The 23933-nt window shown below is 43.1% G+C and overlaps 1 protein-coding gene and 1 pseudogene across 1 annotated transcript in view; both read left to right on the forward strand.

The window, feature by feature from the left end:
* The window catches only part of LOC124596651, a 299480-nt gene extending 290432 nt beyond the window's left edge, over positions 1 to 9048 (forward strand). Inside the window, exon 3 of the mRNA XM_047135885.1 lies at positions 8918 to 9048. Coding sequence (XP_046991841.1) covers positions 8918 to 8930 — 13 coding nt within the window. The 3' untranslated portion in view covers positions 8931 to 9048. The remainder of the gene's footprint in view (positions 1 to 8917) is intronic.
* LOC124597137 lies at positions 4985 to 5102 on the forward strand (annotated as a pseudogene).
* Positions 9049 to 23933: the final 14885 nt, after the last annotated feature.

Raw genomic sequence — 23933 nt, forward strand, 5'->3', positions numbered from 1 at the left:
GTCAGGCGATCCGCATGGCGACATCTTCCGCTGTAATTGTACAGAATTTTCTTCAAACAAATCGCGAACAATTGTGACACAGTGACATGGAGCACTGTCATCCATAAAAATTCCACCGTTTTTTGGGAACATGAAGTCCATGAATGGCCGTAAATGGTGTCCAAGTAGCCTAACCTAACCATTTCTAGTCAATGATCGCTTCAGTTGGACCAGAGCACTCACTGCATTTCATGTACATACAGCCCACACCATTATAGAGCCACAGCCAGCTTGCACAGTGCCTTGCTGACGACTTGTGTCCATGGCTTCGTGGGGTCTGCACCACAATCGAACTCTGTGACACAATCGAACTCTTCTTTCTTCTCTTACCAATTGCAATCGCAACTCATCTGATCAGGCCACGGTTTTCCAGTCAGCTAGGGTCCAGCCGATATGGTCACTAGCCCTGGAGAGGCGTTTCAGGCGATGTCGTGCTGTTAGCAAAGACACTCACGTCGATCATCTGCTGCCCTTAGCCGATCAACGCCAGATTTCGCCGCACCGTACTAACGGGTATGTTCGTCATACGTCCCACAGTATTGCTGTTTGTTAGCTCTGACAACTCGCAATCACTACTGCCCCAGGCCGTTAACTGAAGGCCGTCGGGCACTGCACTGTCCGTAGTGAGACGTAATGCCTAAAATTAGGTATTCTCGGCACACTATTGTCGCTGTGGATCTCGGGATATTGAATTCCCTAATGGTTTCCGAAATGGAATGTCCAATGCCTCTAGGTCCGCCTTCAATTCAGCGTTCAAAGTCTGCTAATACCCTTCGTGTAGCCATTTTTCACATGAATCACCTGAGTAAAAATGGGAGCTCCGACAATGCAGTGCCCTTTTATACATTATTGTATATGTTATTATCGTTATGGCACGATTTTTGTCCCCTCCGTGTACATGCTCTTTCAGTTGAGTCATTAGACCGGATCATAATTGACTGGTTGGTTGATTCGGGGGAGGGGACCAAATACGGAGGCCATCGATCCAATTGGATTACGGAAGGATGGGGAAAGAAGTCGGCCGTGCCCTTTCACAGGAACCTGAAGCGATTTAGGGATATCACGGAAAACCTAAACCAGGATGGCCGGACGCAGGTTTGTACTGTCGTCCTCCCGATTGCGAGCCCAGTGTCCTAACCAATGCGCTACCTCGCTCGGTGGATCACAATTAAGAACGCGAACAATACGCTGAATAGCTTCTCTTATCTCATCATACGTTTTTTCAGTCTTACTACGCTAAAACCTGACTGGCTGGAGAAAGCTATTTAGGGGCTAGAACCAGCCCCGAAGTCAGTTCACACCGGTTGCTGACCTCGTCTACCGCGACCGCTGAAGATTACGTCTTCGTTTCGGAATTGGGCTGTTACTAGTGTGTGTGTGTGTGTGTGTGTGTGTGTGTGTGTGTGTGTGTTTTACCACGAACCTTTGTGGAAAATAATAAGTGACCTTTTGTTTGCCTCAATTAGGAGACTTTTACTGGCATCATTATTGTTACCTTTCGTTTGTTGTTCAGTCATCAACCTTGTGAACTTACATCAATAAAAGTTGTGTATGGGAAAAATTGCGAATTATCAGTCACAACACATCTCTTAATCGTTTGTAGAGGTAGTAGGCTGGAATGTTCATATAACTTTGAGGGGTCGTGAGATTGTGTCTACCTTGACTATGATACCCCTTTCACTCTGCCGTTCGTAGCAAGTTTGTTCACATTCCTACTTTCTTCCTAATTATTGTGCCTACTTTTTCTTCCTTCCTTTCTATCTTTCTTTCTTTCTGTATTTACCTTACGCTTATCCCGTCTAGTACAGGATCCTCTTTTCAGGATTTGTGGCCAGATGTCCCTGACGCCGCAGTCATCAAGGTAACATATCGTGTAACGGAGGAAAATCGTGTGCGCTATCTGCCTGTGAATAGTGTAGACTTTGTTCTTTGTGTTATATGTCGGCCAGTGTACCATCCCATGATCGTTCACCTGCCGCCGAATTCGAATCGGGTCTGGTTCACCTCACTGTCTCACAAGCTAGTGCACTATATATTATGGTATACAAGCAGCTCGTTAGGTCTACTTCTGCATTAGCCTTATGTGAGTTTGTATTTAAAGCAATGATCTCACCTGACCAAAAATTCTCTTCATCCTACTACCCTACTTCACTGATACCTATTACATGTAACTTTAACCCGTTTATCTTCCTTTTCAAATCATTTAACCTACGTAAGCGGCAAGGGAATTAACGTTAGACCTTCTGATCCACAGAACACAAGATGTGTTTATTGTTTCATGTCCTCTTGAATAGTCGCTTTCTCACGATCCGTATGAGTGATTATTTAGCCTCCTAAATGTATTACTCAAGAGGATGCCTTCATCGTTAAAGCATACACTCCAGTTGCATATTTTTAGGAAACAGCTGTAGTTTCAACTGTTTGCAATAGCAATACAGCGTGGTCATGATGGCTAATGCTAGAAGATCAATTCAGTCAGTCATCCAGAAAAAGCTGCGCTCCTCTTCAGGAACCACAGATTACTCTGGCCTCTCCATAGGTACTTATTTCATGTGGTTGCAATCAGGGTTTAGATATCTGTTTCGTTGAAAACATAAGCCACCCCACCGAATCCAGGAGGGGTGATATCTCATAAATTTCACCCTAAAGTTACAGATAACTGTTTAAACTAACACTATTTGCATGTATGTGTTGTAAACTACAGTTGCTGACTGGAATTTTGCCAATATGATCAACTGTTAATTCTATAAATATTTAATAATTAAATCAAATTAACACATCTGTGAACATTTAGTTAACATTTAGTTCACATGTAATACAATTCAAAATTGAACAAATAAGCAGTCAGAAGACCGATGATTCAAAAAGAAAAAAAACTTTTTCAGTCCTTTTTTCGAGACCAATAACTGAAAAAAGTAAAATAAATAAATTTAAACAACAACTAAATACTAAAACAAATGTAAGAAATATAAATATAAAAGTTGAACAAAAGAATATTTTCTGTTAGTGACAACAACTTCGCTATTACACTTTTTATACAAGTGTGGAAATGTAGTATGTATTATTACTAATTGAGAGAGATTACACTATATAAGGTATTATTTTTTTGTTTACACCACCCCCTATTTTTATTTTGCCAATAACTGATCTCTCTATTTAGACATCAACTTTTCAGATACCATTGAAATTATCTTCCATTAGCTGACTCATTAGAGAGTTCTTCTACCGAGAAAAATAGCTTCCGGTACTGGGTCCATGATCGTTGTAACAATCCTTCTCTCAGTTACTGTCACTTTTCCCAGTATTTTCTTGTTCATGACAGAAATCGCTTAGTACTGAAGGCTTCAGGACTAATGAATGTTCTTTGCTGTATAAGCTGTAAGCAGTTCTTATTTTCGGTATTTATAAGTAATATTTAGGCTAGTTCCGTCTCGCTAACTTTCGGAAAGCTAACATCATTCTCTGAGGGTTTCTATCCATTTAATCTTTAAATTTCTTTGTTCTCTTCATTCTGCCACGTTGCAGTGACATCTCTACGTCAGCCTGAGGAAATTGGTGCACAGTTGGGTTTTCTCTAGTGATATTTGGACTACAACTTTGGCTGCTCGCCTGCACAGGAAATCAACGAGAGACGCCACCGTTTAATAAATAACACTGCGTTGCTGGTGAGTCATCACGGTTTCTTGAACGACAGCCATACTACACGGCAGACTCACCAGCAACGAATATACCTGGTCGTGAAGGCCTTCACTGTATAAATTAATACTGTCTTGCCTGCAAAAGAGAAACGGTATGCTATCAGAGCTTCTTCCTTGTGGTCCAACTGGACCCTACAATGGTCATTGACACTGTTCCCTGCTCCGTTCTCTTATTCAAGGACAAAGTTGAAAAATGAGGGAACTCCTTATATCGTAACATCAGAGACCTTCCTTTCAAATTTTACTTTGAAGCGCGATTAATTTTAGGTTGTAAGATGAACTTGGGCGTTTGCTATCTAGTCCTAAAGCTACAAGGATTTTGTCATGAGGTTCTCGGTCCAAATAGTTGCAAACACTCTTCAAGCGAATAAATGTGATTATCATCTCACGTATACTGGCAATGAAAAAGCACATTTAACAAGAGACTCATTTGTACGAGGTGAGTAAGTCCAACACTCGGATGAATCTGTAAAGACTCCAATACAAAGAAACACTTCATAGATAACGTTATTTTTACATTTAATCTCCTGTCTTTTTAAAGTATAACACTACCAAGACGAGTGGCTACAAGCCACTGGCAGGGTTGTCCTGAAACGTCGGCTAGAGGCGGAATATGCTGTGTGATGAAAGGTACTCAGACACCTATTAATGGACATTAATATGGGATGTGGACAGCCTTCGCTTGAACTGTCCTGAGGACGCTTTCAATGAGATGTCTGAATGTCTATGGAGGAATGGCAACACAGTCTTCCTTAAGAGCCGAAACCGGAGAAGATATTGACTCTGGGGTTCGGTTAGAAGTAAAAATTCTAATTCATTCCAATGGAGTTCCATTGGGATCATGGTCTTCAGACTGTTACTCTTTTACACACAGGACACAATGCTGAGAACTGTGTTCATATCGTTCCATATTTAGCATTTCGTTAAGTGCAATGAAGAAACCACATCCCATCTACGAAAATCTTTCCTGTATCGTAACACAACCTGTTCCGCAGTTCACTGTTGGCGTTACACATGATGGCAGGTAACGTTCTACAGCAGCTCTCCAAACTCAGACCCTATCATCGAACTGCCACAGGAATGGCGTGATTCATCATCCCAAATCACTCATTTCCAGTCATCCTCCGACAAGTGCTCTCTCTTTACATCGTCGCAAACACCGCTTAGCACTGACTGTACATTTCTTCTCCCTGAGCAGCATTACGCCTACTTTCAACCGCAATAAAAGAAAAGTAATGATAATTCAGAACAACGACCTTGCCACAGTGGATACACCGGTTCCCATCAGATCACTGAAGTTAAGCGCTGTCGGGCGTGGCCGGCACTTGGATGGGTGACCATCTGAGCCACTATGCGCTGTTGCCATTTTCGGGGTGCACTCAGCCTCTTGACGCGAACTGAGGGCTCGACGGAATAGTAGCGGCTCCGCTCAAAGAAAACCATCATAACGACCGGGAGTGCGGTGTGCAGACCACACGCCCCTTCCTATCCGCATCCTCATCTGAGGATCACACGGCGGTCGGATGGTACCGATGGGCCACTTGTGGCCTGAAGACGGAGTGCTGCTGCTGCTGCTGCTAATGATAATTCAGATTTTAATCAACGACTGCCATTACTGGCAGCTGAGGAGCTGCACAACCATTGTGCTTCATTCTTCTTAGCGCCCATTGTCACTGTGCTAGCTGGACTCGTGGTAGTGCTTTGGAACTCACGTGTGATTCCTTTCGCTCATTTCATGCAATTTTTTTACAGTCACCTACAGCAATAGTCCCTGTCCATCAGTACATGAGATGTGTCTGGTCTTGATTTACCTGCAGTTGTTCAATCCGTGTTTCCACTTCACGATCACGTCATCAACAGTCGTTTTGGGCAGCTATAGAAGGATTGAAATATCCCTGATGGATTACTCAGTTATCCACGTTTGAAGTTACTGAGCTCTCTCGACGAACCCATTCTGTTGTTACTGCTTTTCTGCTGACCACAATATACCAGCCTCCTACTTTTACACAGGTGGGTCTGTCTCTTGTAAAAAATTTTTGTTCATTTATAGACGCAATCACATTCTTATGACACAGTCATAACAGGGTTCCCCGGAAGTTTTTACTACATACGTGCTTCAGCTATGGAGCCTTCTGGCGGTCGGGTATTGCCCTGCCTAGTGCGGGCCGGAGCGGATGTCAACAACCTTTAAGGCGGAGGAGCGTGTCATCCACCTACAGCAGAGCACTGCACTCGTCGTCCTGCCCGTGTCGTCCCTGCCGTGCTAATGGACAACGGCATAAACAGGCAATAGCCGGAAATACAGCGCTATCGGGCGTAAGAAATACACTCTACAAGTGCTACTACTATTTTCATCTATAGCAATGTTTTCTCCTTGTTCTGAAATGTTATTTCACTGATTTATCGGTCTGTTATGTAATTTTAAATATTATATACATTTGACCTAAATATTAATAGTAAATTTGTCATATTTTAGGCTTTTGAAAAGTAAAGACTATCTTATAGAGGACGCGCGCATCTAGCGCAAAGAGGGGGAACAAAATCTAACAATTTTTACATTTTATAGCTAGTTTGACAACGCATTAACCTGTATTCAGTGTACGCCGCCTTTAGGTATGAACTATATGCATTTCGCATAAATTGAGCTAGATTACTAATAAGCCTGGTTAAATATTGCACCTATTTTTAGGTTCTGATATAAATTTTCTTTTATATTGTTATAGAATCTGAAGATGGTCATTGTATGGCCGAAACCGGTTATGGCTGTGTCATAAGAATGTGATTCCGTCTATAAATAAACAAAAAAATTTTACGAAATAATCAGTCACTCACTCCATTGACAAAATGTCGTTTTTTCCAAGGGTCTGCCTCTCGTGACATCTACTGGACAATTTCGCATTAGGTAAGTGTCCCCGGATATTTCTGATCAGATAGCGAGTGCAGACGCGACATCTGAGCAGCCTGCTACAGATAGGTGTGCACCGAACACGGCAGCATGTTGCGAGGTAACAAACATTTAATGGGGAATGGTAATCGGTGAAAGACGAACGGGTCATAGCATATCAAAAATGCAGCGTACAAGCGTAGACATCCACACAGTGGTTAAGGGCGGATTACTGTGAATCATTTCGGGCCCGATTTCAACGTGTGTTGTCAGAAATCTATTTACACCAGGGCTGTACGGAGAAACTGCACCGCAAAAGCTTCAGCGAGCAACAACCAACACGTGTCGCTTTGCTGAGACTTCACGTAGTCTCTACTACTGATATGGACCCTCGAACATAGTCGTCTGGTCAATCCAGGATTCAGTTGCATCGATCTTATGGGCGCTTGAAAGTGTGGCGCACGTCGTGGTTCAAAAATGGTTCAAATGGCTCTGAGCACTATGGGACTCAACTGCTGAGGTCATTAGTCCCCTAGAACTTAGAACTAGTTAAACCTAACTAACCTAAGGACATCACAAACATCCATGCCCGAGGCAGGATTCGAACCTGCGACCGTAGCGGTCTTGCGGTTCCAGACTGCAGCGCCTTTAACCGCACGGCCACTTCGGCCGGCACGTCGTGCTAAGCCATGTATCCTGCATGCTGGCAAGATTGTCCAGGCGGGAGGTGACTCATGATCTGGGCTGTGTTCATATAGTCGCAATTAGACCTCATTGTTCGGCTGCAAGAATAACTGAGAGGTGCATGTTATGTGGAAGTGCTTACAGACAATCTGTGTCCCTTTCTGGCATTAGAGGTCCCTGACAGATGTAGCGTTTCCACAGGAGTATACCGCATGTCACTGCTCTTTGCTTTTACACTTGAGCGAATTCTCAACAGTAGCTTGGCCTTCCATATAACGCAATCTTAATCCAGTCGAGCGTTTATTGGATGCGGTTGTACGCATAATGAGCCAAGCACAAACCGCCCAAAGCAATAAACTGGAATATGGCTCAAATGGTTCAAATGGCTCTGAGCACAACGGGACTTAAGATCTGAGGTCATCAGTCCCCTAGAACGTAGAACTACTTAAACCTGACTAACCTAAGGACGTCACATACATCCATGTGGATTCGAACCTTCGACCGCAGCAGACTGAAGCGCCTAGAATCGCTCGGCCACACCGACCGGCAGATGTTGAAAGTGACGACCACTCATCTCTTGACACTCTGGGGCCCTGGTCAGCAAGTTTCTGAAGCAGGGTCGAAGCTAGACTGCTGGAATTGCTGCAATCTCATCCTCACTGTTCTGCTAGAGTTCCTGAAGACTATAAGGTTGTTGTGATAGTCTTTAGACTTGAGGCCTCCCCGCACAGAGTAATCGCACAGGTCGGGTGACCAGCCGTGACGAAACAACTCTGTTTGTCGTGAATCTTGTGTAAAAGCGCTTCATGGTTCGGCCGGTTGTAAGGGCAATTGCTTCATCCTGTTGGAAGTATTTTCCTTCCCCGTCAATGCGACCGCAAATTCACGTCCAATCGTATCCACTCGACCGGGCCAGTTTTATTTGCCACACCCTGTAGTTTCTAACAACAATTTTTTTCAGTACCAGGGATTACCCTCGTGGTTTCCGATTTCTGTCTGAACACTTAACGAATCGAAAAGTTGGAGACTAACACAAACAAAATCATTATATGTTTCTTGCGTATACTACTGACCAGCGTGTGTTGGAATCGCGCCATCACAAGTGGCATCAGCCATATGCATGTAGAAACAAACACGTATGTGTTGATATTCCACAAACGACACTCGTTCTTCGCTTAACCACCTGTTTAACGATACTGACCCTCAGTCGTGGAACGAGTGTTCTTGGTACATCGATTTTTGGTATTCTATGTCCTCACGAGTGAGACCAGATCATAAATGAGAAAGTGCTGAACTGACCCACCTATTAGTTAATAAATGTAAGCAGAATGACTTTTCAAGTGCTACAGTTGTATCCTATATGCTAAAAATCTGAGCTTTTTTTATGAGCGCTCTTTGTGTTATATTGTTAGCATTAGTACCAAATGGAAGGGTACCATGTAATATTCCTCACAATATTAGCTGGTTTTGGTCTTTGTTGTATAGCCCGAAGGAAATAAACAACATATTTACATTCATTTGCAATACTCAGAAAGTTCCATAATTTACATCCTCATTCTGGTTGTAATATTATTTGTATCATTTAGTGATTTGGCTTTTTTTTCTTTTTCAGGGTCTACATTTGAAGGCAAGATCACATCACGAATCTTTGGTGTTCCTCCCAAACGAAAGAGAAAAAACCCTTTTCAATGGAAGTTAACGCTTCGTCCAATCGTTGAAAAATATTTCAGTGCTGCGCGATTATGTGTAAATGTGTCAATGACGCTTTTTTTACTTTTTTATTAGCTAGACATTTGTGATAAAATAATATTTGTACTGTTGATATACTATGTAATGTGAAAAATGATGTTTATAATTATTCATATCTGTGATTCAACGTTCAGTGTCGTTCATGTAATCTATAACATATGTCGTCATCAACGATCACATCATTCACTTCTGCAGTTATATAAAACTGTCTTTCAGGATTTCTCATGTCTCTCTGTGTTTTTCGACCTACTATGTATGAGCTGTGCCCTCCTGTTGTCATTAATAAAACTGTTGTATGCACTCTCAGGTTGTTTGCAATATTTCCTTGGCAACACTAAAAACATTTATAACTCTCTACATAAAAGTAATACAATCATCAACATAAAGTTTGATTTGACGCCACTGTAATTTATTTTGCATTGTCCTCTTGTAAATTGTATGCTCCTGCCTTTCATAGACCTATCAGTTCACTGAGTTAGTTACAAAACGAATAAAAGAGAATCGGAAGCATGATGTAGTTGACACAATTGTGACAAACAGTAAGTCACATTAAGTGCCACAAAAAACCCAAAGATAGAATGGGCGTCATATTCAGGATCTCTGTATTTGTAGTCTGGCATTTCATCATTTTTTGCAACACAAAACTGTCTTTTCCGAACTTCTTCACAAAAGAAAATCTTTTTGCACATCTTTGGTATAACAGAAAGCTGGCGGAAGCAACATATCACATGCTGAGTAAACGCCAGGACATAATATGAAAGTAAGATAACTTACACAAACTGAAGTACAAATCCTGAGATAGTAACTTCACGACGGAGCATTTGAGCACAAATCACGATGTCATTAAGAGGTGATTCACAAAACAAAAAGCAAGGGAAGATTTTGATTGTAATATGAGCTTATCACTTTATTTGACACTGCTTTAAAATTTCGAGTTATTATTACCTTTTTTTGGTAAAAGTTGTCTTTCGATCACGATAAAACTAAAGAACAGAAGAAAGTTTACCCTCTGGCATCTCTCACTTCTCAAGCTGCCCTGTAGCTCTGCACAGGGGAAGCACGGCCATCCTTTCCCCCTTGCTCGCCGTTCTCAGCAATCCGCGATTGGCTGAAGTAGCGTCACGTGACATGCTCGGCCATATTGGGCCCACATATTACCCTTGGCATAGAATGCGTTATGTTTCTTCGGACATGTCCATTTAAACAATGCTACAGCGCCGTAAGCCAGGCTGCACTTTTCTAGGCCAGAAAGGAGGGAAACTGTAAGGGATTCCTGCTCTAGAAAGAGATCTACAAAGGGGAATTTTTACGGATAAATATAAATCATGCTACAGTTTTAGATTCACCGACAAGTATATCCTACAACAAAGATCTCCAGTCTTTCTTAAGCTAAGTCACTGTGTAATAATATGTGGTATAATTTTTGTTGTATTTCAAGCTAATTGAGAAAATGAAGTAAACATAATGTACACCTGTGGTGTCACACGTGATTATTGTGACCCCATAGGCTTTCTCAGAGGCTCTGTTCAGCGTATCGCTCTCGGTTCTGCTGCCGGATCACGTTTTGTGTATTCCACAATATTTCCTCGAGATAGCTGCTCGAGATCATGGTACCCCCCAGGAACAATATGTTGAACATCTGATTATTATTTCGTTTCGTTACATACTTAAATTCTTCAATATTGCTACATGTTTTCCTCGTTTCTTTGTTTACCTTTAGTAGTAGTAGTACTAGTAGTAGATTTATGCATTCATATATCACTTTAACAAGGATATAGGACATATCGTGGCATTTCAGTTTAAGAACAACAAACAGAACAATTCATACATAGAGGCATTTACATTATATAGGACAAGCTTCATAAGAATGGTAGTCAGCCGTGGCCTTAAAGCAGGTACCATCTCGGCGCAATTTAGGAAAACCACGGAAAACCTAAATCAGGATGGTCAGATGAAGGCTGGAGTCTTCACGGACCCAAACACAAATCTGGTCTGTTTAAAAAAATGCTACATGTGCAGAACACATTTTCAAAGGAGTTTTTTTAATAATGTAAACGGCTAGTGCTACACTGTTCATTCGTTTCTCACTCCCAGCCTCTGCATACACTACACAAAACTAGGCATATTGTTTCGTAATGTAATTCTACATCCAGTTGGGTCAGGACCATAGCGACGGTTTGTTTTTATATTCTGTGTAATGTAATTTCCCACTTGCTGGCCAGGAAAACTGAGCCAGCATCTCTCTGTAATGAGTAAGTTATAAGAGCTCAGAAAAAAACTGCAACACCAAGAAGGAGTTGTGCGACATAAACAAAATTCGTAGGCCTGTTTTTACGTCGGAAAGAAGGTGTCTATTCATATTTCGCGCCAGTCACATAAGAGTGGCGCTAAAAGCGCCACTATGAGGATGAAAACAGGTTTGCTTTAAATACGAGTATACGCTGTAACGGTAGCGAGGGTTTGTAACGTTTGAGATTGGACGTGGTGAAACGATGTACATCGCAAGAACACTGGGCCCCAGATGGTCACATGTTACTACTACATCGTTTTCGGCGTATGCTTCTGGTGCATCGTGTTGCATCTACAGCAGCAATGTGAGCAACAGTTGGCACTATAGTGACACAACGAACTGTTAAGAATTGTTACTTCAAGGACGGCTCCGAGCCAGACGCCATGTAGCGTGCATTCCACTGACCCCAAACCAACGCCATTTGCAGCTTCAGTGATGTCAAACGAGAGATCATCGGAGAGTAGGGTGGAGGTCTGTTGTGTTTTCTGATGGAAACTGGTTCTGCCTCGGTGACAGCGATGGTTGTGTATTGATCAGGAGGAGGCCAGTTAAATGCCTGCAACCAACATATCTGTCTGCTAGACACACTGAACCTGCTTCTGAAGTTATCGTCTGCTGTACGAACTCGTTTGACAGCAAAAGCAGTCTCGCCATTATCCCAGGCACCCTAACTACAAAGTTGTATGTCAGTCTGGTAATTCGACCTGTTCTGCTGCTATTAATGAACAGCATTGCAGGGTGTGTTTTCCAACAGGATAACGCTCGTCCACATTCCACAGTTGTAATCCAGCATGCTCTAGAGAGTGTCGACGTATTACCTTGGCCTGCTCGATTACCAGATTCAAATCGAGCATGTATGGGGCATCATTGGTCGAAACGCCAGTATTATCTGGTAATTCGACCTGTTCTGCTGCTATTAATGAACAGCATTGCAGGGTGTGTTTTCCAACAGGATAACGCTCGTCCACATTCCACAGTTGTAATCCAGCATGCTCTAGAGAGTGTCGACGTATTGCCTTGGCCTGCTCGATTACCAGATCTGTCTCAAATCGAGCATGTATGGGGCATCATTGGTCGAAACGCCAGTATTATCCACAAACAGGATTAAGCGTCCCTGTATTGACTGATTAAGCCCAACAGGCATGGAACTCCATCACCCAAACTGACATCCAACATCTGTGCAGCACAATGCATACACGTTTGCATACTTGCATTCAACATTCTAGCGGTTATAGCGGTTGTTAATGTACCAGCATTTCACATTTTCATTCTCGCACATTAACCTGCACTCTTGCAATGTTAACCACTTAAATATGTTACCTTGAACTCTTGACAGACGTTGCCGCATTTGGTGCACTAAAGGACTGAATGGTGGAAAGCTGTGATCAGTAGTTTCACATTCTCCGAACCATCTGTTGGACAATCTCGGCACTACCAGCACAGTACATACATATGAGAAATCAGTGGTGGTAAGCTTCACAATTTTTCAAGAAAACATCGTTTTAAGACGCAATGGTGCAGGTTTACGTAAGTAAAAGACAAGCCAAACATAACATTAATTTTAAAACAGGATACACACAATAAGGAAGCTTGACATCACAAAGGAAAGCCGCTCAGTCATACGAGAAACCAAAGCGATCACATACACAGTATAACAAGGATACAAGCTCGCGCCAGGAGGCAACGTTAACTCAACCCAACAAATAACACAAACATGAGTCACAATTAAAAGGACAATGCTGTAGCGAACCACAGTGACAGTCTAAACGACGTCGCTCATACGCATAAACAACCACAATGTGTGCGAAGCGACACCACCTACATATTGATCAACAATAATGTCTGCGAACCAACATCGCTCAAATACTGACGAATCACCACCCATTGTACCTGTCCCACTGTCCCACAACAGTAAGGATGAAGACATACTAAACAGCCTCTATCGTAACAAAACGCACGGTGTACCACTGTGAACAAGCAGACAATGACTTAACTCCAGCGATTACGGTCATGGCAGCTATCTGTTCTTTTGCAGGCACACCTAATCATCTTGTTATTGCACTGGCGTGAAAATAACCGTAACACCAAGAAGTTGTGGGACGTAAACGAAAGTTGGTACGCCTGTTTCTACATCCGTGAGATGATGCTATTCAGATTTCATACCAGTCGCGTAAGAGAGGCACTAGTAGCGCTGCTATGGGAATGCAAATCAGGTTTGCTTTAAATATACGCTGTAACGGTCGTCAGCGTTACTTACCTTTGAGATTGGACATGGTGAGTTGATGTTAGTCAAAGATGCCTTCGAAGGCAACAAAGACGCCATTAACAACAACTCATTGGGTTTGAACGAGCAGTAGGGCTTCGAGAAGCTGGATGTTGCTTTTTAGATAGCTTATAAAGACTTGGAAGGAATGTATCCACTCTAAACGACTGTTGGCAGCAGCGGTCACGATAATATACAGTCACAAGGAGATTGGGCTCCAGAAGGTCACTTGGCGCTCCCGAGAGTCTTCAGCGTATGGCTTTGGCGCCTCGTACTGCACCTGCAGCGGTTTGACCAGCAATTGGCACAGCAGTGACACAACCAACCGTTAGATGTCGTTTACTTCGAGGACAGTTCCGAGCCACACGCCCTGTAGCGTGAATTTCACTGACCCCAAACCACCGCCATTTGCAACTTCAATAGTGTCAAGCAAGAGTTCGCTCGAGGTCAGAGTGGAGCTCTGTTGTGTTTTCTGGTGAAAGCTGGCTCTGCATCGGTGCCAGTGACGGTCGTGTGTTGGTTAGAAGAAGGTCAGACGAGGGCCTGCAACCAATCTGCGAGCTAGACACACTGGATCTTCGATTTCGTTCGACAGTAGGAGCACTCTCCTGCTTGTCCCAAGCACCCTCAGTGCAAAACTGTACGTCAGTCTGGTAATTCGACGAGTTGCGCTACCATTCATGAACACCATTCCGGTTTTTTTTCCAAATGATAACTCTCGTCCACAAAAAGCTGTTGTAATTCAACATGTTCTGCAGAATGTCGACACGTTGCTTTCGCCTACTCGATCACGAAATCTGTCTTCGATCGAACACATGTGGGACATCATCGGACGACAACACCAGCGTCATCCACAAACAGCAGCAACCACCGTTTTATTGGACGATCAAGTGCAACAAGCATCGAACTCCATCGCACAAACTGTCATCCGACACCTGTGCAGTACAATGAAAGCATGTTTACATACTTGCATTCAACAATCTGGCGGTTACACTGGTTATTAATGTACCAGCATTTCACATTTGCAAAGGCTTATCCCACGCATGCATTAACCTGTGATCATGCAATGTTAATCACTTAAATAAGTTACCTTGACAAACGTATTCACAAAATTTCATTACTCTACATTGATTAATTTTTGGTGTTGCGATTTCTGTCATTGTATGATCCCGTCACTTCCGCAACTCATTTATAGCGAAGCGACAGGCATAGAACCCAAGCGGGAGGCTTATTCCACATATGGCTGTTACGTCTGCCACAGACGGCCCCTGCCAGGCAGACTACACTCAAGACACCCCTGTTTACCATATAACATACACAAGCACTTGCAGGCGCAACCTAGAGGAAAACAATTCTTCAAAATAAACAGAACTTGCTAGAGACTAATGCGAACCTTTTTCTGCAGAGGTTGCCTCACAGACACAGGGAAAGTGGAGTACTCCGCCGACCTCCGGCGGCTTTATAAGACCAGCGCAGCAGCAGTACAGCCAGTATCTCGCCGAGCTAGGACCAGCTCCGACAGACTTCACCGACGCTCTTGATGAATAGTCGTGTACGTGTTATTTGTTTTCTTTGTGTGTATATAGTGATTGTTCGAGAAGTGTAGTTCAGTTTCAATAAAAGACATTATACTGAGTGTTCTACAATACTGAGTATTCTTCAATGGCAGCTAGAAGATGGAAGGCTGGTATTCTGCATTCGTTGCCCATAACTCCGCAGTATCCGTCTAGGCGTCGTCCTCCGTACACGACAGCGAGAAGTGGCGGGCAAACAACCTGCACACATCACCTGTAACTCCATGACATTCATCTGAGAGCCGTAATCTGTATACAGCAGCGACAAGAATCTGTCAAACGGCCTGCACTCTATGCTCAAAGCTTGGGTCTGCCCTCGTAGCTCAGCGCTCGCAGCTACACGATTCCAATATACGGTACATGCTGGCTGCTACCCAACTCGTTTCCAATAGACTCGTGACTGAGACTTCATTCTAGTCGATATCACTTCACTCCGTCCTTGATCACAGATAACACGAACTACAGCGCAGTCATTGAAGGCCCCCTCTGGTATTAATTATTGTCAGAGACATTTCTGGCACAGCTCAATTTGTTTTGCTTCTGTAATAATTACGTGACAGAAACACAACACTATTGCTACACAAGCAGTACACGTACAATACACGACGATTCTGTCTGGTTGATAATTTACGAAAGCGTTGCAATAAGGAAAATGGTGTACAGCAACAAGCTGGCGACACATCTGCATTGAAGACCTACGGCAACCCGCCGTATATGCGCCATCTAATAAGAAAACACTGCAAGGGTAGTTGCTGCTAACTGTGTATAGCCAGTGGATGACTGAGAGCAATGCTGGCCGTTAAAATGTATTGGGTCCCTTACGATGCGTTTGAAGAGGCCATAGGAACTACATACTACAACAATATGATCCGACAACATTGTCAGCCACACGAATTGCACCCACATGTTCATCTAGCAACACTGCTGGCCATTACTGCTCGTCAACGTTTACGGCAATACATTTCTGGGCCAGACGTGTATGTACAGCCAACCGCAAAATGGACGAAAGCAAACTACAGTAAACCGAGGGCAGCTCTCCCGTTTTTGCATCCCACAAGAAAAAGTACTGCCAAGGAAAAGATAAGTTAGGCTTTAAAGATATGCTCTTCTAAAAGAAAGCAAACTCCCTCCGAAGGCAATTCACAAACTGCTGCTTGACGCATAACTGTTCCATAGTTTCATGTCGAAATTCGAGTTTGTACGAGGGCAGTTCAATAAGTAATGCAACACATTTTTTTTCTGAAACAGGGGTTGTTTTATTCAGCATTGAAATACACCAGGTTATTCCCCAATCTTTTAGCTACACAACACTATTTTTCAACGTAATCTCCATTCAATGCTACGGCCTTACGCCACCTTGAAATGAGGGCCTGTATGCCTGCACGGTACCATTCCACTGGTCGATGTCGGAGCCAACGTCGTACTGCATCAGTAACTTCTTCATCATCCGCGTAGTGCCTCCCACGGATTGCGTCCTTCATTGGGCCAAACATACGGAAATCCGACGGTGCGAGATCGGGGCTGTAGGGTGCATGAGGAAGAACAGTCCACTGAAGTTTTGTGAGCTCCTCTCGGGTGCGAAGACTTGTGTGAGGTCTTGCGTTGTCACGAAGAAGGAGAAGTTCGTTCAGATTTTTGTGCTTACGAACACGCTGAAGTCGTTTCTTCAATTTCTGAAGAGTAGCACAATACACTTCAGAGTTGATCATTTGACCATGGGGAAGGACATCGAACAGAATAACCCCTTCAGCGTCCCAGAAGACTGTAACCATGACTTTACCGGCTGAGGGTATGGCTTTAAACTTTTTCTTGGTAGGGGAGTGGGTGTGGCGCCACTCCATTGATTGTCGTTTTGTTTAAGGTTCGAAGTGATGAACCCATGTTTCATCGCCTGTAACAATCTTTGACAAGAAATTGTCACCCTCAGCCACATGACGAGCAAGCAATTCCGCACAGATGGTTCTCCTTTGCTCTTTATGGTGTTCGGTTAGACAACGAGGGACCCAGCGGGAACAAACCTTTGAATATCTCAACTGGTGAACAATTGTGACAGCACTACCAACAGAGATGTCAAGTTGAGCACTGAATTGTTTGATCGTGATCCGTCGATCATCTCGAACGAGTGTGTTCGCACGCTCCGCCATTGCAGGAGTCACAGCTGTGCACGGCCGGCCCGCACGCGGGAGATCAGACAGTCTTGCTTGACCTTGCGGCGATGATGACACACGCTTTGCCCAACGACTCACCGTGCTTTCGTCCACTGCCAGATCACCGTCGACATTCTGCAAGCCCCTATGAATATCTGAGATGCCCTGGTTTTCCACCAAAAGAAACTCGATCACTGCCCGTTGTTTGCAACGCACATCCGTTACAGACGCCATTTTAACAGCTCCGTACAGCGCTGCCACCTGTCGGAAGTCAATGAAACTATACGAGACGAAGCGGGAATGTTTGAAAATATTCCACAAGAAATTTCCGGTTTTTTCAACCAAAATTGGCCGAGAAAAAAAATGTGTTGCATTACTTATTGAACTGCCCTCGTATATACCGTAAAAGCAATTGGTCTGAGAACTGGCAAAACCGATACCAATAGGAGAGACTGTGTACTAGTTACAAGCAGATTGGCGATCACCCTTTGGTATTTCGCTACTGGCGATTCATGCAACTAATCAATGGACTTCATTAACCTGCACTTCTCATCTAAATGCATCTTGGTACCAGACGTTTGTGGATTTCTGAAAAAAGATTCAACGAATTCATTAAGGTAAGTTTGAAATAACAATACAATGATTATGTTAACATTAAATTTGCTTCACCAGTACAGTGACAGAACTATGGTTATCATTATAATGAGATACATCAACGGCCGAGTTATGGCGCATAGAAAATAATGCATGCAAACCATGTAATAAAGAAGGAACAGTTCACAAGTTGCTGCTCATGAGCACGGAAACACGCGTTATGAAGCTTACTAGAGTTCAGAAGTACTAGGACCTCTCTATGTGGAAGACATCTGTGGCTCACGGCAGCAGTTCATCTTCTGATATGCTGGTAGCAATGAGAATGTCCTTTGTTCAGATTGCAGTTGCCGAATATAATACTCAAACAGGAAATTAAGAGGAAGGGCTGGACCGATTGGGGTTCACATCATTCAGCATTGTTCATTAAACATATTTATTTAAGGAAAATAACTAATATCAGATAGAGCCAATTAACAGGATTACAGACAACACTCATAACTCCTCAGGTTTAAGAAATTACACACCTTACTTTAGTGACAATTTAAATAAGCCAATAGTTAAAGACAAAACCTGTGCCTGACAACGGTTATTACATCTCAGACTCAAAATTTCTACGTTTACGAACCACAACTCAGAAAATGCTTCAACAAATGAACAAGTAATTAATATTTGGAAATAGATGACTCTTTAAGACAACATAAAAGCATAACTAATCTCAAAAGATTAAAAACTTAATAGCTATTAGGAAGACAGAGTAACTTACAGCTGCCTCGAGACAATTAGGAAAAATAATTCTTAAAATACATCTCTAATGGCTTCTAGATGATTTAATAAGGTAAACAGATGCACAAATTTATAGAGCTGCTTTCAGGCAGACAGAGCAAGTTTCCTTAAATCTCACCCAATGAGCAGTTAAATAATTAATAAGAGAACGAGTGTGCACAGACTGACACAACTGCCTTCAGACAGACGGTGAAAATTCTCTTAAGGTACACCCTAGAAAAAACTTAAATGATTTAGTAAGTGAACGTGTACACATAGCAGCTCAAAAACGCCATTTAAAAAGGAAGAGAACCAATGACTGGGACCGAGCGAGGTGGCGCAGTGGTTAGGCACTGGACTCGCATTCGGGAGGACGACGGTTCAATCCCGCGTCCGGCCATCCTGATTTAGGTTTTCCGTGATTTCCCTAAATCGCTCCAGGCAAATGCCGGGATGGTTCCTTTGGAAGGGCACGGCCGACTTCCTTCCTCATCCTTCCCTAACCCGATATGACCGATGACCTCGCTGTCTGGTCTCCTTCCCCAAAACAACCCCCCCAATAACTGGAACTCAGAACCAACTTGTGGCAAAAGGTAAATTTAAATCCTATATGAGAAAAGGTCACCCCATGAAAACATTTAAATAACAAATAGTTGAACAATTAGGTCTAGTAAGCTGTAACTCGCCCTGAGACAGGGAATAAATTTCTTTTACTCTTCAACTCACAAATGGCTAGAGGGCGAAGAAATAAGTAACCTTCAGAGCACATTAAGACTTAATAGTTTTTTTTTGTTTTGTTTCTTACATTCCGCCAACCTCAGAAGTGCTAGTTACTTATTATCAATGGGCTATATTTTCTCAAGCCCATACAACATCTCAATATGACACTGTGATTCATATACAACCGAGCAACATGTGACCATCCTAACGCGGCTCGGCACTATGTCCAACAATAGCACTAGACTCAGAAAAGCCCCAAAAATCAATATGTACACAATTTTAATACAAAAATTTGAACAGTAATTTACATAACCTGCGTGAATGCACCCCAAGGATAGCTGGCAGCGGTGTATTCCATGAAGCCGATATACAAAATCGACGTTAATAGCCATAATACGACGAGCACGCATTGGGTCCAGGTCCAAGACAGTCAAAGAGTGCCACACCAGTAGAAAACTGGAGCACACTAAGGGAGCATCTGAATTTTACTGTCATTCTTATTTAAAACAGACCCGTGACCACAGTATTTGTGCAGACCAATAGGCACTTCGGATGACGTCCTTGAAAAACTTGGTCTAAGGTTAAACATCGTCACACTTAAAATATTGTACAGCACTACCAGAACATCGAATCCGCTGCTGAACGTGGGAAATTGAATTGCAATAACAAGTATGTATGGTTGCTATACATTACCCTAACCCCAACCAAGGCAACACCACCAGGCAATTTATCGGATCAGAAAGCTTTTTGCATAGCGCGGCTTCCACCGAGAAGAACCAACAACAAATGCAAATACCCAAGACCACACAAACGATCCGTCTTTAGATAACACCGGTGCATGCAACTACTGAATAGACAAAACGTTTAAAAGACTACCAATCACTCTATGGCATGTCAAGTTCGGCAGAAAAGCACAGGTACTGCGCAGTTCAACCTCCAGTCCTGCTTCAAAACATTAGTTCTCCGTTCGATCCACTGCCGCACTTCCACCCCGAAAGCGGCTCCACCACGTCCCCTGGCGCCGCAAGAAGTGACGTACGCCAGGCGCGCGGGGCGGGAATTCAAAGAGGGAACACGCCAAGGCTCAAATACGGTACACTCAAGCGCCAAAGAAACTGGTACACACATGCGTTTTCAGACACAGGAGCTGCAATCCATCCGCAAATTGCTGCATATTTCAATGCCGGGCCATTAACAAGTGTCAGCGTGTGAACCATTCAACGAAACATCATCGATATGTGCTTTTGGAGCCGAAGACCCACTCATGTACCCTTGATGACGCACGACACAAAGCTTTACAACTCGCCTGGGCCCGTCGTCACCGACATTGGACTGTTGATGACTGGAAACGTGTTGCCTGGGTCAACGACTCTCGTTTCAAATTGTATCGAGCGGATGGATGTGTACGGGTATGGAGACAACCTCGTGGATCCATCGAGACTGTATGTCACCAGGGGCTGTTCAAGCTGGTGGACGCTCTGTAATGATGTGGCGCGTGTGCAGTTGGCGTGATATGGGACCCTTGATACGTCTAGATACGACTCGGATAGGTGTCACGTAAGTAAACATCCTGTATGATCTCCTGCAAACATCCATGTCCATTGTGCATTCCGACGAACTTGAGCAATTCCAGCAGGATAACGCGAAACCACTTCTGAGTCGAAATACTTCCGCTGACCACCAAGCTCCTAAGACATGGACATTATTGAACATATCTGGGATGCTTTGTAATGTGCTTTTCAGAAGAGATCTTCACTCCCTCGTACTCTTAGGGATTTATGGACAGCCCTGAAGGATACATGGTGCCAGTTCCCTGCAGCACTACTCCAGAAATTAATCGAAACCATGCTGCGTCGTGTTGCGGCACTTCTGCGTGATCGCGGTGGTCCTACACGATATTAGACAAGTGTAGCAGTTTCTTTAGCTCTTTAGTGTATTATTTCTGTACAGCAGGCTTCAAAACAGTGCAGGCAACCAGGACCACGGCATTACGGCAGAAACTTTGAAGCTGTTGCCATCCTTTGAAGTCTTCAGAAGGTATGAGGTTTAGATCAAAGAAACCAAGTCTGCCATCACTAATTGTACCTCTAGTTTTCATTTCGGTAGAAGGAACATACATGTGGCCTTTAAGTGAATGTAACTTTGTGTCGGAAGTTAGATCTGTTTACTTTTATGGAATGTGCATTTCTGCCCATTGTGTGAGCCCCTGAAATAGGTGTATCCTTGGCCAAATGCATTTTTCACATTTTGTTTCACTCTGGAAATATATGAGATTACAGAGTTAGGTGAAACTCCCTGTATTTGATATTTAACTTGACCATTGAAGACTTTTATTTCTTAATTGATGATAATCCCAAACAAGACGTCACCTACTGAAAGGTTTCCCAAAAAGAGCTGTTGTGAATGTTTGGGAGACAATTTATTTCTACACAGTTGTAGAGATGGAAACACTCATCCAGCTTACAGGTTTTTGAATATATCTCAAGAAAAGCTTCTGGACATAAGCATGTTACAATATCTAAAATTATACCAATGATAAATTATTTGTCAACAGAACTTAATACTATCACATCAGTCTCACTAATTATCAAAGAAGACAGGAACGTTTTAGTGAGAGAGCTGAAGAAGCGGTATGGGTCAACCGAAATAAATGACAATGGAGCCACTGTTACTCTACTGCATATTATATTTAAAAGCCTGCATTCTCAAGATCCATCAGCATGCGGGCGAACGATAGTGCAATGGAAGCAGGGAATTCGCCCCCAAAATAATTGCTAGTGGAGTCCATTGACCGAGTGTACAATATTTGTCAAATTTTTTGATCGTCGCTTTACACAATAGTGACACAAAGTATAAATAGCATAACTAACACAACGTAATGACTACAAGATGATATAAGAATGCCTAACAAGACAAAGTTACTAAAAGTTGAGTTACCACGTTGGCCATTTACGGACCTGGACTGGCTGCAACAAAATTTTATCTAAAAACAGTTTCCTCAACAAAAAAAAAAAAAAAAAAAAAAAAAAGAAAAATGGTCCAATCCTTAGCTTCCATAATGTAGTTTCTGATACCAAAGACTTAAAATGATATTGTTAAAATAACAACCTCTAAAAACGACAGTCCAAAATTATTACTTTCATAAAACCATAATACAATCATCGTGATTTATTCCGCATCATAGATCAAATCAAAATCATGGAATCTACTGGCCTTTAGATTCAGGTTAGAAGCCGGTAGATCAACACCTTTTTACAGAATCGTTTACAAAAATTCAAAAGTCTATAACGGATAATGCTTCCCTTCTTTTGTAGCACGCCTCAATCGCTTCCGCTATGCTGACCAGTAATTCTGCAGCATACACCGTTCCCTCGCATACATATCTCTCAGACATTGGTTTCAAGAACCTGCAACAGGCAATAACATGTCATCGGGTTGGGAAATAATATGCTAGCACTCTTAACGAGGTCAGTAGCATCAGACTGTTCCGAAAAATACAAAGGACTGCCCACTATTAAATTCAGCACCACGTCTCCGAACCTCAAATTGTACTCGGTTTTTCACAAGAAGTAGAATTTGACAGACAGCAGTGAACAGTTTCAAGAGAGTTCTACAGTAAACTCTCAACAGAGGCAAATTACAATCATACCATAAAGGAAACGATGGCTTCGTACGTGCTTATATAGACATAAAATGCAGTTATCACGTTTTCCGATCCAGCTCTGATATCTCTGTACTAACGATGATTGAGCAGGGCACCGGCCGCACCGCTTGACCCCAGCCATTTCTCTCTGCCCAGTAGCCACGCCTCGCCCGCATCCGGCTTGCCCCGCAGCCAGTCAACAATGTCCTCCAACTCTTCCTCCCCCCCCCCCCCACCTCGCCCCTCCCCACAGACCAACCACAGCACAGCACCAGAGAACCTCCGGAGCTTTGCAGACCGAAGAGAGATGAATTGAAATGAAATGAAATGTCGTGTAACGAGGGCCTCCCGGCGGGTAGACCGTTCGGTCAATACCGCTTGATACGGCTATGGGTAAGTGCCGACATGGTACAATACAAAAAACTCAAAAGATTGCTGTATGGTGTGGCAGGTGGCAGTTGACGCTAAATAACGAAAAGTGTGAGGTGATCCACGTGAGTTCCAAAAGAAATCCGTTGGAATTCGATTTCTCGATAAATAGTACAATTCTCAAGGCTGTCAATTCAACTAAGTGTCTGGGTGTAAAAATTACGAACAACTTCAGTTGGAAAGACCACACAGATAATATTGTGGGGAAGGCGAGCCAAAGGTTGCGTTTCATTGGCAGGACACTTACAAGGGAACCTCCCCATCGCACCCCCCTCAGATTTAGTTATAACTGAACACAGATCAATCGAGAAAACAGGAAGAAGTTGTGTGGAACTATGAAAAAAATAAGCAAAATATACAAACTGAGTAGTCCATGTGCAAGATAGGCAACAACAAGGGCAGTGCGAACACAGAAGCGCCGTGGTCCCATGGTTAGCGTGAGCAGTTGCGGAACGAG

Source organism: Schistocerca americana, chromosome 2 (assembly GCF_021461395.2).
Source record: "Schistocerca americana isolate TAMUIC-IGC-003095 chromosome 2, iqSchAmer2.1, whole genome shotgun sequence".
Classification (NCBI taxonomy): domain Eukaryota; kingdom Metazoa; phylum Arthropoda; class Insecta; order Orthoptera; family Acrididae; genus Schistocerca; species Schistocerca americana.